General features: G+C 48.9%; 9 protein-coding genes across 9 annotated transcripts; 5 read left to right on the top strand and 4 right to left on the bottom strand.

The window, feature by feature from the left end:
- Positions 1 to 890: 890 nt before the first annotated feature.
- Positions 891 to 2,948, top strand: N7516_009688 (uncharacterized protein; the record flags this gene model as incomplete). The annotated part of the gene is made up of 3 exons (XM_057222407.1): positions 891 to 1,526; positions 1,590 to 1,817; positions 1,911 to 2,948. The coding sequence occupies 3 exons, from the start codon at positions 891 to 893 to the stop codon at positions 2,946 to 2,948; spliced, it is 1,902 nt and encodes a 633-aa protein (XP_057069628.1).
- Positions 2,949 to 4,352: 1,404 nt separating this feature from the next.
- Positions 4,353 to 5,617, top strand: N7516_009687 (PP2C family serine/threonine-protein phosphatase; the record flags this gene model as incomplete). Its single annotated transcript, XM_057222406.1, has 2 exons — positions 4,353 to 4,828; positions 4,897 to 5,617. 2 exons carry the CDS (start codon positions 4,353 to 4,355, stop codon positions 5,615 to 5,617), a joined length of 1,197 nt encoding a protein of 398 aa, XP_057069627.1.
- Positions 5,618 to 6,446: 829 nt separating this feature from the next.
- N7516_009686 (rRNA-binding ribosome biosynthesis protein UTP23) lies at positions 6,447 to 7,546 on the top strand (the record flags this gene model as incomplete). Its single annotated transcript, XM_057222405.1, has 3 exons — positions 6,447 to 6,534; positions 6,591 to 6,680; positions 6,744 to 7,546. The coding sequence occupies 3 exons, from the start codon at positions 6,447 to 6,449 to the stop codon at positions 7,544 to 7,546; spliced, it is 981 nt and encodes a 326-aa protein (XP_057069626.1).
- A 271-nt stretch (positions 7,547 to 7,817) lies between these two features.
- N7516_009685 (uncharacterized protein) lies at positions 7,818 to 8,042 on the bottom strand (the record flags this gene model as incomplete). Its single annotated transcript, XM_057222404.1, has 1 exon — positions 7,818 to 8,042. The coding sequence occupies one exon, from the start codon at positions 8,040 to 8,042 to the stop codon at positions 7,818 to 7,820; it is 225 nt and encodes a 74-aa protein (XP_057069625.1).
- A 29-nt stretch (positions 8,043 to 8,071) lies between these two features.
- N7516_009684 (COX assembly mitochondrial protein) lies at positions 8,072 to 8,462 on the bottom strand (the record flags this gene model as incomplete). The annotated part of the gene is made up of 2 exons (XM_057222403.1): positions 8,072 to 8,343; positions 8,429 to 8,462. 2 exons carry the CDS (start codon positions 8,460 to 8,462, stop codon positions 8,072 to 8,074), a joined length of 306 nt encoding a protein of 101 aa, XP_057069624.1.
- A 236-nt stretch (positions 8,463 to 8,698) lies between these two features.
- Positions 8,699 to 10,351, top strand: N7516_009683 (rRNA-processing protein PWP1; the record flags this gene model as incomplete). The annotated part of the gene is made up of 2 exons (XM_057222402.1): positions 8,699 to 8,937; positions 8,992 to 10,351. 2 exons carry the CDS (start codon positions 8,699 to 8,701, stop codon positions 10,349 to 10,351), a joined length of 1,599 nt encoding a protein of 532 aa, XP_057069623.1.
- A 412-nt stretch (positions 10,352 to 10,763) lies between these two features.
- Positions 10,764 to 11,887, top strand: N7516_009682 (uncharacterized protein; the record flags this gene model as incomplete). The annotated part of the gene is made up of 2 exons (XM_057222401.1): positions 10,764 to 11,239; positions 11,314 to 11,887. The coding sequence occupies 2 exons, from the start codon at positions 10,764 to 10,766 to the stop codon at positions 11,885 to 11,887; spliced, it is 1,050 nt and encodes a 349-aa protein (XP_057069622.1).
- Positions 11,888 to 12,173: 286 nt separating this feature from the next.
- Positions 12,174 to 13,808, bottom strand: N7516_009681 (uncharacterized protein; the record flags this gene model as incomplete). Its single annotated transcript, XM_057222400.1, has 2 exons — positions 12,174 to 13,377; positions 13,441 to 13,808. The coding sequence occupies 2 exons, from the start codon at positions 13,806 to 13,808 to the stop codon at positions 12,174 to 12,176; spliced, it is 1,572 nt and encodes a 523-aa protein (XP_057069621.1).
- A 289-nt stretch (positions 13,809 to 14,097) lies between these two features.
- Positions 14,098 to 15,306, bottom strand: N7516_009680 (serine hydrolase domain-containing protein; the record flags this gene model as incomplete). The annotated part of the gene is made up of 1 exon (XM_057222399.1): positions 14,098 to 15,306. The coding sequence occupies one exon, from the start codon at positions 15,304 to 15,306 to the stop codon at positions 14,098 to 14,100; it is 1,209 nt and encodes a 402-aa protein (XP_057069620.1).
- Positions 15,307 to 15,687: the final 381 nt, after the last annotated feature.

Raw genomic sequence — 15,687 nt, 5'->3', positions numbered from 1 at the left:
AGGGGAACGCTCAAGGCAGTATGCTCTGAGGCATACGGGTCGATTCAGCACTCGCAGTTCAGTCTCATACCCAACCTTGCATACAAAGGAACCTGGGCTCGATGCCCAAGGAGTCAATTCGGAGAGTAGAGGTGCTTTTTATTCAATCTGTTCCTACTACTTGTATCCTCCGCTCCCTGAGATTACATAACAATATGCTTGGCAAATGACAGGATAGGTAAGGCCAGTACGCGGTGGAAGGCAAGGTCCCCCACTACAATAGTTATGTGTATGGATGTACATAGTATCCATGGATGATGGATGTACATAGCAAACAATCTGTTCAGCTAACCAAGTTACTTACCTACATACGTATATAGGAGTATACAGGTGTTGTAGTACATACTTACCTAACCAACCCTAACCAAGGTTGTGATCACAGGACTAGGTATTCCGCATGCTTCCAAGGTTCTTTTTGAAGGTTCCGGATCCCAGTTTACTTACTACATTCGGCGTGGTATCCCAACGCCTGCGCGAAGCCTGCGCGTCCCCTGCGCGTCAATCTCATTGAGTTCCCCGACGCTTCTCATCTCATTGTTTGCGTGACGCGCCTGCAGAAAGTATACACTTCAATTAGCAAGCTGATTGGTCCGTTCTCGTTAAGGTTGACTGCGTTGTGAGTCGTTGTGAGTCGCACCTTCCAAATGTGGAGCGTTCGCTATACTTCGATTGTTATATCAAAGAAACGAACACAATAGGAATGGAAAAATAAAAAGAAAATAAATAGAAATAAATAGAAAAATCCTATAAATACCTTTATTCTTGTTTGTCACACTTTTCTTCTTTCTTTATTCTACAATAATCTCATACTTCCGGAAACTATTGTGACGAAAAGACGTGAAACACAAAATATGGCACCCAAAACCGGTCGATGGGGAGCTGCCCTCTCCAAACTACGAAAGACACCAACGCAGTCTGCCCAACCTCCACGTGAGCCAGAGCTTGCCCGTGAGCAGACCCAGAACGAGATGGTCTATCCTCGTTTTCAACGCCCGGTGTCGAATGAGACCCCTGATTATTCTGAATTCATGTTCCCACCCACTCCCCTCCCAACTGTTCCTATGGCGCCCGATTCTAATCTGAATCCTCTGGCAATGGCTTCTACCATTTCTCAGGGCCGCCTGAATGCTCTGCGCTCAGGAAAGGACTTGGATAAGTTTTTCCAACGGGGTAAGGACTGTATTGATGCTTATGCCCAGGCCACCAAGGCCATGATGGAAGATGCTTGTGCCCGCGTCAAAGATGGAGAGGAACCTCCATACGAAGAGATTGAACAGATGAAACAACGCTTCTTCAATTACTGCCAGTCAATCGTCGATGAAGCATTGTCCCTGATCTCAGGCGGTGCCACCAGTCAGTCCCGCAAGGTCAGCAACTCGACCATGCCTTCAATGGACACCACAACTTCCGCCACGACTGAGTCTGAGCCGAAAACTCCAAAGGAGGTTAGCTCGTTTGATGACAGATGGGAATTTTCTGAGACATTGGTAAGTGGCTCACCTCCATGCATTGCTTTGACTTTTCAAAAATCTAACCTTAACCTGTGATAGCTCGCGTCTAGCGGCCAGCGCCACCTTCGTCTCTACACCGTCAGCAGCGACGACTGGGTCATGGTCCCATCGATGCCCTCGCCCACCTCTCCGACCAAGGTTGTGGCCCCCGAAAACATGGACCCTGTGGAGGAATCGATTCATCTCGGTGTCATCGTTCGCATTTTCGGCAAGTTGTACACTGTGTCGAAGATGATGGAGACAATCACCTTGTATTACGGTGCTGAGGTATGTCTTTAGATTCCAACTTTCCTCTTGCTCCATACTTCTATCTCTTGCTTCTTGGGGATATAACTGCTAACACAGACTTTCTCCTCTTAGCCCAACAACTCTGAGACCGGCCTGACCTACTGGATCAAACGCAGCGAGCAAAACTTGCGCACCCAGAAGATGGCTGTGCTGATTGACACTGTCGAAAATCTCTATTACGCCCTCTACGCCTGCATTACGATTGAACTAGCCAGCATCGAGCTCTGCGGTTCCTTCCGAATCGACACTAGTGCATTGCGAATCGAGCTTCCATACCTTATGCCAGAGGCTGATCATCTCTACCGCATCGTCATGACGTTCAAGGATGTACTGGACTCTCCGGAGATTTGTGCAATCCTTCGGAAAGACATCATTGACCACTTTCAGCGAGAATATGTCAAACACCTTATTACGAAAGAGCCAAGTCTGGATGAGCTCCCATTTGATGCCCTCAGATATCGCCCGTTTGCGAAGAGAACTGTTTCTTGTCGACACGGATCCTACTTTCAGAAATGGAAAGGACTGATTCCATGCTTCGACTCCATCCCGGCAGAGACCATGGCAGCAATTTCGGACAAGTATTTCACCATGCATCCCGTCACTATTCCGCCGCCCGACATTCCATTTGAGCAGCTTCCATGGATCTTCCCGGAAGATATTGGCATGGCGATCTGGGACACAGATATTGTGGCTGACAGGCGCATGTCTAAGCGCGCCCAGGAGCTGGGAACATGTATCGGAGAGGAGCGCAAGAACGCACCCACCCCTGGTCTTTACTACCTTGTTAGACAGCAAAAGTGCATTTGCGACTCTATCTGTTCATGCTCCCTACAGTGTACCCTAGAGGTGGAGCGCCCCTGCCCTTGTGCGGAACGCGTTGTGCGCATCATGTCGACCAAGCGTCGTCTTGGACACCGAAAGAATGGGCCTACTTTCGCCGCTACTGCATCTACTACTGCTCGCATGTTCTTCGATGGCTTGGCTCAGCTCAAGCGTGACGTTAAGGCCACTGATATTGCCAATGAATTGGGCAAGGCTTTCGAATTGTTTTCTCTGTTGATCTCCAAGGAACGTGAGACTCGCAGAAATGACATCCAGGCAAACATCTAAAATCGCAGTCCTGTGACTCCTGCCACGACTTACGATTATGGTTACGACTACGACAACACCTACGGCTACGATTTACGATTACGATTCACGGCTAGTTCAGTCCATGAACTACAACGATCATTCAAATGGAGGAAGGATTCCCAGAACAGTGGGTATTCTGTCATCCGAATCTCATGAAAATCACCCAAAAGGAATTCAACTTGCAACTCGAAAATGAAAATGAAAAAAAAGTGAAAAGAACAAAAAAGAAAAAAAAAAAGCAACAACGGAAAAGAGGAAAGGTTTGTCGATCCCAGATGGAAAGTGTCGAGGCGAGGAGGAGATTCCGCCCAAGGGAAGTAATAATGGGAGAAAGCCGAAGGGTGAATAACATCATTTGACAGATATCGGAAACTGATCATGAGCCATGTCATTTATTTGATGGAAGCCAACACGAGAGGTCTACATATCTAGTCTCGAAATGGAATGAGTTCAGCCCCATCTGCTAGCTAATGTTTCGTACAATCGGACGAACCTCATCAACAACAGCAGAATACAGGGCTGCACCTTCAGGAACTCATCATAAGTGAGTCATTTTGGATCACCTGGCTTCACGGGGCCCATGGTTTGGTGGTAATACCTCCACACGCAATGGTTATATACAACCTTCACCACATTAACAAGCAACCCACCCATCTTTGCCGGTATCTTGGAGTATTTTGAAGTATTCCCCAGTTCCAGCCAGCTCAGCGATTGGTACCAGGCCGGCTAATGTCATTTTCACACTAATAATCCCATAGTGGACATATAAATCAGATTCCGCTCATTGGACTTCTTGCTAACCATGTGCTTTTTGCGGTCTATTTTGAGGACACTGATGGGCTTTTAAACGAAAAGATTGCTCTGGATTGTCTTCTAGAATACTATATACAACATAGACAAGTTGTGAGAGAGGATCATGAGATCTGCAGGGATATAGATAAGTAAATATAGCCCTAAGAGCCGCGTCTTTGGATTCTCAACTGTTCTTTTTTTTAAATCAAACAGATGGATTTCGGACTAATATAACAAATTCAACTAATTCAACTAATTTAAAATAAAAACAAAGAAAAAGTAAAAGTATTTAAAAGAAGAATAAAATGTCAGACCGAGATTTGAATGATGTTTTTCTTATTCTCAAAGATACTCCGTAGTGTAAGGTACAGTCGGCGGCGCAGGCCAGTGAAATCTTCGAGACATTCTCGGCCTTTGTCGGTGACAACTTTTTTTCTTTTCTCGGTGCTCTCAAGCCCAAGGGTCTGAGTCAACACTTTATTTTCTACTTTCTTCTCGTATTTTGGCACTTTATTTCTTCACCTTTCATGCCTTAATGCCCCAGAACTCATTCGCCGAGCCCATCTTGGTGCACAGAGAGCCAAGTTAGGGATGGTGACCAAGACAGCGGCCGTGTCACATTCATTATCATCATCATGGACGTCCATTAGCAAGTGGATCGCAAACATAAGCATAAATCAAACCCCGATCCAGCGTGCCCACCTCCGACAACCGAGCACCGCACGGCCATATCACGCGGCAGTGTGGCCCTCCTACGGCATCACCACTCCCGTCCCCGACCAGACATTCCTTTCCACCAAATCGCCCTTTCGATTCGAGACTGGCTACGCTCTATGTGCCAAACGACCCTCACGACCCTTCCCTCCACCTTTCCTTTCCCCACCCTCTTCATCCTTCTCCGATCCCTTGACAACACACGGGCTAAGCCAGGATAAGAGATTATCCGTCAAGGGCGAGCTAGTCCGTGGCCTGAACAACGGAGACGATGCGATCATCGTCGCGGAGAATTTCATAGGCGTCGACGATGGCGTAGGCGCATGGGCGACCAAACCTCGTGGTCATGCTGCGTGAGTGGTCTCAATATCAATTTGCACATCAGGCCACCATCGCTAACTTTTTTTATTGCCAAATACAGACTCTGGTCTAGACTCCTATTACATTTCTGGGCCCTCGAGGTCGAAAATAATGTCGACCACCGCGCATCTACCATCGACCCCGTCGGATACTTGCAGTATGCATACGAGGAGACCTTGCGGGCAACCACATCTCCTACCGAGTGGCTTGGAACGACAACCTCGGCCACTGCCATACTACACTGGACCAAGGAACAAGACGGCGCCCAGAAGCCATTGCTGTACGTTACGAATCTCGGCGATTGTAAGATCCTCGTGATTCGACCAGGCGAGAAAAAAGTCCTTTTCCGCACTGCTGAGCAGTGGCATTGGTTCGATTGTCCCATGCAGCTTGGGACAAACAGTATAGACACACCCCGGAAAGATGCAGTTCTGTCCAAAATCGCGGTGCAGGAAGATGATGTCGTCCTGGCGCTGTCGGATGGCGTTATGGATAACCTCTGGGAGCATGAGGTCTTGAAAGTCGTGATGGACAGTATTGGCAAATGGGAAGAAGGGCGCGCGGCGTCAAAAAAGGATGTTGCGCAACATACTCATATGCCCGATGATCGCAATGTCTTTGTCGCTCGGGAACTGCTTAATGCTGCTCTGACGATTGCCCAGGATCCCTTTGCGGAGAGTCCCTTTATGGAGAAAGCAGTGGAAGAAGGTCTTGCTATTGAAGGAGGCAAAATGGACGATATCTCCGTCGTGGTCGCATCTTGCAAGAAAAGTGATGGATGAGACGCAGCCATTGGTTTTCGCTCAGATTTTCCTTCAGAAATATCCGCCGATCTTGAATTCCGCGCCTGTCTCTCAGACTTGTGCTAGTATTCATTGATACCGAATCTCGGACCACGAGGCAGGCTTTTATTCTCGGTCTAGTATTAAGGCTAGATGTCCACATGTATTGCCACAAGCTTGTCCAACTGCATCGCTATTACACAGCTATGATTCCTTCCTTGCAAGTGTCAAATCAAGAGCCAGATATGCATTGCAGTCAGACACCCATCCCACCAAGGACCGGCAAATGACTTCTACCTCGGCTGGATTTCTTAATATATTTTCCCCGGTCCTTCAGCAAGACTTGATTGCTTGATCTAGCCTCGCCTGGTCATCATCATACTCCCTATCCATTCGTGTCTTCCACCAGCTCAGGCAACTCTATGGCCAGCATCCCTGCTGTCAACCTGATAACCCGGTGGTTCCTACTTATACCCAATATCCCATCTACCGTATTTTGGACCTTTTCCCTTCTACATTCGCCTATGGAGGATTCCATCACTGGCACGATGTGGCTGTCCGTCGTTTAATAGTTCGTTCTCGGTCTAAACGGAATAAATAATATAATCTCTTCGACTCAATACATAATATGTTCCTGCGGATATCAGTAAATGCGAAGTATGTATAGGATACTTAATTTCAAGGCTAAAGGCCCCACTTGAAGAAAGTACTCAGCACAGACCACAACACCACTGCTCCCGCCCGGCAGAATGAAAAAGTTTCGGTCGACATACAAGCTCATGTCTTTTGCTGCATTCAATCTTCAAATACTTGACATTTACCTTTCACAATGAGGGCCAAACGTTCAAAGAAGTATCGCAAGCTTATGCACCAGTATGAGCTCACTTTCGGTTTCCGAGAGGCCTACCAGGTCCTGGGTATGTGCCATTCAATGCATTGCTCTGATGTACAGTACTGACTTGCGCTCGAATAGTTGACTCGAATTTCCTTCGCGCCACCGACTCCTTCAGAATGGAACTAATTCCTGCACTTGAACGAACAGTCCAAGGCAAGGTAAAGCCTCGTGAGTCGCCTAAACACCAAACTTCCCATCCGCCAAGACGCACCCAATCTAACAATCTCGCAGTATTGACAAAGTGCTCTCTCGCCGCTATCATGGCCGCACAACCCATCAACCCCAAAACCGAAAAGCCATACAGACCTCTCTTCCTTCCCCCGCCCACAGAACTCCCGCTCCGCCACTGCTCGCACAACGCGGACTCCACGCCCATCGACGAAATCGAGTGTCTCCTCTCACTGCTTTCACCAAACGCAGACTCAAAGAAGAACAAGGAGCACTACATTCTCGCATGCGCGGATCCAATCTTGAGAAAGACGAACAACAGCGAGAACCAGCCCCGCAGACGGAAGACAGAGGAGGATCGTAAAGAAGAGGAAGCGATGCGCCGTTCTCACACATTGCGCTCCGCTGCCCGTTCTATCCCCGGTGTGCCTATCATCTACGTCAAGCGCTCGGTGATGGTCCTCGAGCCGATGAGCGGTCCCTCAGAGATGGTCCGGGACGGCCATGAGCGTGGGAAGTTCCGCGCTGGATTGGATGTGGATCCTATGCTCGGCAAGCGCAAGAGAGATGGCGAGGCTGATGGCGAGAGTGCTGATGAGGCGGAACCTAAGAAGAAGCGCGGTCCTAAGGTCAAGGCGCCTAATCCTCTCAGCGTGAAGAAGAAGAAGAAGGCTGATGCGCCTGCACCTAAGAAGGATAAGGCCGTTCGGAAGGAGGTTGATGTCGCAGATGCTACCGAGCAACATGATGGCGAGGATACTGCCGCGGCCAAGCCGAGGAGGAAACGTCGTCATGCTAAGAGTGGTCCTCGTGAAGACTTTGAGGAGGCCGCCGAGCCTAATGAGGCTATGGAGGTTGACGCTTGATTGAATCTTTACGGCATAGGCGATTTATGATGCTGGTTATCATTGCATGCATTCTCAACCTTATTTCACTCTTAGGGTGCGGCGTTCAGATCGGATGGGTTATATCTAAAAGTTCAGCTGATGTACAGAATAGTAATGTACGTCTGATATCATTCAAGAGATTCTACAACTTCCAGTACATCGTAGATTAGGTGTTCGGCATTGGTGCCAGATAAAACATAAGAAAGAAGACAAGAGTAAATGCCAGTAGGTCGTATATATATTTACATGTTCAGATATCATACAAGTTTTCTTCCCCAGATGGAATGAGAGGAGGTAATTTGGCCTCGGCTTGCTTGTCCCCGTACATTCTCATGAGAACATCTCCGAGTCGAGTTGTAATCTCGAAGCCGTGCGCGAGGCTGCCACGAATACCAAGCAGCAGTGCTGTCTTTTCAGGTCTGAGCCAAATCAAAGAATAGCATAAAAGCACACTCCAAACTCCAGTCCCAACCATGATGGCATATGGTCATCTCACGGCACAGTCTATTGCTTCGCAGCATTAGCCGCGGCAACATTCGCAGCAGCCGCAGACGCCACCGCAGGCCCTTGATCAAGCTCGCGCTCTTTAGCCCAGATCTCCTCGACACGCCGGCGGTTGCTGCGCGCCTCGTCTCGGTTGCGCTTTGCGCGGTCGAAGCGCTCTGCGGAGAGACATTTGTTTACTTCGACTTTGATATCATTGCAACTTCCAATGGCTTTGTGTATAAATCCCTTGGCATGACACTCATCGAGAGCAGTCATGATCTCTTCGCAATCTGTGTGATATCAGTTAGTATGGGCAATTATAAAGCGGGATGGGATGGCTGGATAGATCTTCCGGGTATGGTGGACTCGACGTACTGACGTTGTAAGAGGTGTGGAGATGAGAATGCATGATTGCGGTGGTATTAGGCTGAAAAACAGAACAACTTGAAAGACAATTAACTGCAAGTTCAATCGTACGATCAACGCAAAGGAAGAACATCGCGGTTCCGCAAAACACCCGGGCGGTAAGGAGATCGGCCAGATTCTGCCGGGCGGAGAACCCCTCAGGCACACCGATAAAAAAAAAATATCGCCCGATAAAAAAAAGTGGATGGGTGTGATCAGTTTTATCACAATACTTTCACAATGTCTTCCATGATTACGACTACGACATGGGTGAAGCGCGGTGTCGCTGCCCAGTTCCCTACAAAATATGAGATTGACGAGGCCGAGATGGGCCGTATATCTAAGCTTGCGCGCATGCAGCTTGAGGATGCGAAGGACGATATGAATGCTGCCCAGGAAGGATCCGGAGATGAGGGTGGTGATGCTATGGAGGATGATACCGAGGAGAAGCCCTCTGCTAATGGCACCGATGCAAAGGAGTGAGTGGTGTTGAGCGCAGTGAGGATTTGACTCGTGCTAATCCCGATTTACAGCGATGATGATGTGTTGAAGGAATTCGACATGGATAACTACGACAAGGAGGAGGTCGATGATGATGGCGAGAAGGTCACCATGTTCGGCAATGTCCAATCCCTGGCCTACCACCAGCCCAACGAGGAGGACCCATACCTTGTGATCCCCGAGGACGAGGATGATGACGAACGCGAGGAGCTCCAGATTATGCCCCACGACAACCTTCTATTGGCCGGAAAGGTGGAGGACGAAGTCGCGCACTTGGAGGTCTACGTCTACGAAGACAAAGCAGACAACCTCTATGTGCACCACGACATCATGCTGCCCGGTATCCCGCTTTGCACCGAGTGGCTTGATATCCCCGTTGGCAAGAACACAGAAGGTCGGACACAAGGAAACTTCGTGGCTGTCGGAACCATGGAGCCCGATATCGAGATCTGGGATCTGGATGTCGTGGACTGCATGTACCCCAACGCCATTCTCGGACAGGGTGGCCAGGACGCCGATAAGACCAAGAAGAAGCAAAAGAAGAAGGCCAAGGCCAACGACGAGTACCACATCGATGCCGTCCTGGCGCTGGCCGCCAACCGTCAGCACCGCAACCTTCTTGCCTCCGGCTCCGCCGATAAGACCGTCAAGCTCTGGGATCTCAACACCGCCACCTGCGCCAAGTCCTACTCCAACCACAAGGACAAGGTCTGCTCACTAGACTGGCACCCGACCGAGTCCACCATCCTGCTGAGCGGCAGTTACGACCGCACCGTCGTGGCAGCGGATATGCGTGCACCAGACGCACAGGCCCGCTGGGGCGTCGACGCAGACGTCGAGTGTGTCCGCTGGGACTCGCACGACTCCAACTACTTCTACGTGACCACGGACGGTGGAATGGTCTACCGCTACGATATGCGCAATGTCCCCACCACCCCGGCCGAGTCCAAGCCCGTCTGGTCTCTGCAAGCACACGACTCCTCCGTTTCATCCTTCGATATCAACCGCTCCATCCCCGGCTTCCTGGTGACCGGCTCAACAGACAAGACCGTTAAGCTGTGGAGCGTCGAGAATGACAAGCCCACTCTTGTTGTCACGCGCAAGCTTGAGGTCGGTAAGGTGTTCTCTACTACCTTCGCCCCTGACCAGGAGGTCGGTTTCCGGTTGGCAGTTGCTGGTAGCAAGGGTAATGTGCAGATCTGGGATGCTTCCACTAACGGCGCTGTCCGTCGTGCGTTTGTGTCTCGTCTGCCTGACCTTGCTGGTGATGTCCAGGAGCGCACTGTTGGTATCAATGCTGATAATGATGAGTCTGATGATGACGAGGAGGAAGATGCTGATGAGGGTGAGCCTCGTGGTGGTGATGGGTGGGAATCGATGGATGAAGACTAGATGGACACTGATACCCGTGGATCCTTCCGTTTCATATGCGTCAAAAAAATAGATTTGCTGTGGGATTTTGCATGTTAATGACTAGTCTGTTATGAAGTTTTGGAAATATGAGAAAAATTCCAATGACATTTAAGGGAGTGTAGAAGTCTGTTATAGGATAACTAGCAAGTACAAGGACTGTCTTGAGAGAATATTCAATAACTACATATTCCATGTCATTGAAGCATATCATCTCACATGTCACATGATCATGATGGTAAGCTCGCCTCACTTTCCTCGCCCCATTTCTTTTCTCGCTCCAATTTCCTCGCTCCACTTCACTTCAGCCCTTCTTTTCTACAATGTTGATGAGCATTCCATCCAAAGTTTAGCAAGTCTTCTCCTATAATCTGTTTGACTTTTGCTATCCACAATGTCGGACCTGCAAAGCTTAAGTCCATCCATCGAATCAGATCTCTCCACCTTTGTCGACCGTCAAGTTTCCCTGAATGACATCTTACAGGGTTACCAGCCTTTGAACTCAGAAGACGACACACCCTTCTTTCTTCAGACTGTTTTCAAGTATCTACCTGCAGACGGGCAGTTCAACCTGATCGAAGACTTATCCAGATGTCAAAACGACCAGGAGCTTCGACAACATGCCGAGAGCATCGACACAGGTCTTCTCCGACCTATGTTGTCCACCGGCGGTAAAACACCAGCAATAACTCCCTCTCCTCGTCTCGAACTTGAGGAGTCTGTCGACCACTTGAACACATTTGATGTGGAACCTGTGACACGAGTTGACCAACGGCGACTCCGTCAGAACTGTTTAGCTCGTGATGGTCATCGATGTGTCTTAACAAAATGCTGGGATATCAACACTACCCCTCACCCCCCGGAGAACCTGTACACACATTACAAGCAGTTCACATTCTTCCGTTCTCCCTCGGGAATTTTCGCAATGACGATGAGCGATTCAGAATGTCGGCAGTATGGACTAACATCTTCCGATGCTTTCCAAGCTTACGTTACCGCCTTAACATGATGTTGGGGGATGTTAACCGTGAAGACAACATCCTGATGATGGTTTCTGTTTTCCATGAAGACTTCGGAAAGTTCCATTTTGTCCTTGAGCCAACGACAGTTCAAAACCGATATCGACTGAAGAAATTCCCGACTCGCTCTCAGTTCGTGGTGTACCCAACAGATGAGTTTATCACACTTACAAGCAATGATCCCCGCTTCGGAGTTGCAAACCCGGAATTTCTGGCACTCCATGCTACCATAGGTAACATTCTCCACGCTAGTGGACGCGCCGAACTCATTGAGAACCTCTTGCGAGATCTTGATGATGCTGATCCCATTCTAGCGAAAGATGGTAGCACAGATGTCAGCAACCTGCTTTCTGTGAGTTGTCTACCGGTTTTAACTTCCCACCACAATCGAAACCATGGCGAAACCACCAAGGTCAAGCGAAGACCCGTCAAAGCTCAAATCGAAGGAACGGAAAACCAAAAGCCGAGATCGAATGGCTTGGCCCATTTGTCACAATGAGTGATACTTGTCTCTTTCTTTTGCATGTTCTGCTGGTGCTTGTCGTTCCATTTAATACCCCCTCGATTTATCTTCATTTCCAATTGCACATCTATTGAAAGTTTTCTATTCGAGCTCATGAATCATTACTAGAAATATCCATCTCCGGGCTGCCTGTGTGCCACCACATACCACATCATATCTTCAAGCCTGAACGACTACTTCGGAGAGTTTGAACACAGGCCATTTTCTCCTTCTCTTTGCAACATATCCTCTTGTGTAAATGTATCCATCTCTATCAGGACTGTCAAGAAAGAACTTCATCCTTCTTCTCGAACCAGATCATTTCCTTGAGCATTTTCTCCAACTGCAGACCCAGCCTTATGACTTGAGCATCTTCTATTACAATATCCACTTTTACCATGTCATCACTGCCATCGAGCCAATCAGTAAGATGAGCATCGAATTTTCGGTCATCGGACACATGTTCGAATTTCAAGGTAAACCCCATTGAGCGATCTGTAGCATCGATGAAGAGCGCATCATCTCTGATTTGAACCAGTAAGTTATGATACCCAGGATTCCAGTAGTTGCCAGCGTAAGCACTGAGAGGCATTGTCGGTGGCTGCGGAGTATTCCCTTCTGGTCTTTGTTCATTCACTTGGCCCTTCTGGATACCTTGACTTTTCTTCTGGGTTTTCTTTTCCTGCTTTTTCTTCTCCTTCTTTTCCTGATTCTTACTCATTTCAACAGGTCGTGTGGCTTTGCTTTTGCTGTCATGAGGTCTTTCGTCCGTGACTCCAAGGAGATTGTCAATTAGCTTTTGGACAAGGGTCGTCGCAACGCCATTTGCCCCATCTGAGTTTCCCATAATTACAGCACCGAATGAGAAATCAGGGAGAAAGAAGAAGCGACTTCCGAATCCAGAGAATACCCCATTATGGCCGACAACCATATGTCCCTTGTAAAAGTAGATATCCAGCCCAGCAGCATATGCTACCGGTGAGGTGTACCGCTTCCGTCTTCCTGGGTTTGGATTCACAAAAGTTCGCAGACGAGTGAGCCCTTCATAAACATTTTTATTGATAGGCTCTTCGCGATTGATAAAAGCCTTGACAAATTTGATGAAGTCGTTCACGCTCGAAACGATAGACCCTGCGCCTTGGCCCTCTGGGCAGTCTGGATTTTTTAACCCACGATATGTGGAGTCGGCCCTTTTCCATGTGTAGCCAGTTGCCATGCGGGATTCAAATCCTTTGGATCGTGCGCTGCTGGGTTGAAGAGTAGTTGATGTCATGTCCAGTGGCTTGAAAAATCGCTCTTCGAGGAATGTACCAAAATCCTGTCCGCTCTTGACTTCCACAAGATGGGTTGCCACTGTATACATCATGTTGCAGTAAATATACCTTGATCGAATGGGAGCGGCGACAGGGAGATTCCTGAGGTTTCTCGTAATGGATCGAGCATTGTCTGGCTTCGTCGCTCGCACACTCATATACGAATCGTCATGGCTGGCGCAATATCATTAGTTCTTGAACTCAAACATGGAATTTAAAAAAGAAATATTAGCTCACCTAGCCATTCCACTTCTATGACTTAAGATGTCTTCCACAGTGACTCCTTCTGTGTATCCTTCTCCAGACATAACAAAGTCCTCGGGGAGAAGAGTCGACATTACGGCATCGTACTGAATATTCGGGAACATGTCATTATCGTCGACTAGCAATCCCACTGCCGCAGCAGTGAGTGATTTAGCGGACGATGCAATGTCAAACAGCGTATCTGCTGTGCAAGGTATTTCGGGATCCAGGCTCGCATGTCCATATCCCGCAGAGACAATTTGATCATTGTGTATGATTGCAATCGCCAGCCCCGGGACATGCTGCTGCTTCATCAACTCTGTTACATCTGACGCAAACCCTGCCGAGTGAAAAAGATCCATTTGACGAATTACCGGTGTGCGTTATGGAATGCCACTGTATAGGCCTGTTCATGTTTGAGATGGCAGATGCCACCTGGCATGAGAATGGGGGCCGGATTGTAGGACGCTTGGTCAGCTAAGCTTAGTGTACATGCCAGTGTCAACCCAAGACATAATCATATTATGGGTGCTATCTGACCTCAGTAAAATTACTAGCTTTTTTATTTCAGATCCGATCTGTGATGAATAAATTATATATATGTACCAAATGCGAAACGAAACACCTTTCCCTCTTCATCCTCAATTATATCTACTGCTGGTCCTTCCATGCGGTATATTTGGTGTAGATATCACGGCGGAAGGTTTGCTTCAGTTCGGCCAGCAAGTCCCCATCAACCGGCAACGCAGCCTGAATGGCACCAACACCACAGAGATTGTTCTTCCGATCAATGAACCAAGCCAGCGCCAAGCCACCACCCCAGGTCAACGTCCGCTCACCATACCAACCATCAACATCCTCAAGCGTCAGCAAACCGCCCAAACCATGCCCAACTTTCGATTCTGGATCAGTCCCAACGCGGAAGAAGGGCCCCATAGGACCAGCAAGCGCAGCTTGGTGGCTAGCTGCCGCTTCCGGGCCGAGATGTTGCTGGAACATATCGTCGACGGTAGCAGCATCGAGCAACTTGCCATCATTAGCTAACAGCGAGCGCATGACCTTCGCGAAATTCAATCCGGACATGAACAGCCCATGACCACCAAAGTCACCACGGCCGCGCAAGTTCATTTCGCCGCCACCGCCGAGCACGGCACTACCAACAGCACCGGGGTCACTGGGGTTAAGATCGACGAGACGTGCTCGCAGATCCTCACGGGTAACAGGGTAGAACTGAGCATCTGTGATACCGAGCGGGTCAAAGATACGCTTCTGCATGAATTCCAATAACGTGCCGCCAGTGACACGCTCCACTATACGGCCAGCCCAGTCAAGGCCAGGCCCGTACATCCAGCCAGTACCGGGCTGGAAGCTGAGCGGGTAGTTGAACAAGTCCTCGACGGGGCGAAGGTCTCCATTCTCGGGATTGCCGAACTGCGCGCGCCACTTGGCGATCATCGGGTTCAGGAAGAAGTATGTGGTGCCAGAGGTGTGTGTGAGCAGCATTCTGAGGGTGATAGGCCGAGCTGGTGGGTCGAGCTGAGGGCTTCCATCGTCGGCAAACCCGGTGAGAACGTGCTTAGCAGCGAGCTCTGGGGCAATCGACGACAGGTCGCCGTCTAGAGTTAGGAGGCCATCTTCGACGCATTGTAGGGCGGCGATGGTTGTAAACAATTTGGTGGCCGAGGCTGTGTACAGCACGTCGTCGAGCTGTTGTGGCTTCTTCTCGCCTGAGAGTAGAGTGCGCTCCCCCGTTGCCTTGTTGTACACGAAGTGACCTTCGGCATTAGTGGCACAGATTACAACGCCGTTGATCTTCCCGGCGTTGATAGCGGATTGGAAACTAGCGTCCATAGCGTCCATGTTTGTTTTTCGAGAAAATGATACTGATGTAGAGGGGTTACCTAGGTTAGCAGGATGAAGGTTTAAATAATCGTTCACTTTGTATGGAATACATAAAATCCGTCGAGTAACTAGTCAGAACTAGTCAGTCGGGGTCCCTTTTTGGTACTCGGGGTCCGGCTATTATCTTTCTGCAAAAAGATAGGGCTCGGGGATACGGGCATCACACCGCCCCATCAACCATATTGCCCAAATAAGAAGGCGGTGCTTTTCTGCCATAAAGTGAGGTTACAATGAAGGCAAACTGGTCAACTGAAATATGTTGTTGAATTAAATTTGGCTGACCTCACCTTGTTGTCTGGCTGATAATACACTATTCTGGTCAGTCAACCAATCAACTGG

This window comes from Penicillium verrucosum (assembly GCF_028828655.1).
Source record: "Penicillium verrucosum strain IBT 35672 chromosome Unknown utg000004l_segment0_segment0, whole genome shotgun sequence".
Classification (NCBI taxonomy): Eukaryota; Fungi; Ascomycota; class Eurotiomycetes; order Eurotiales; family Aspergillaceae; genus Penicillium; species Penicillium verrucosum.
This window is presented reverse-complemented; position numbering and strand designations above follow the sequence as displayed.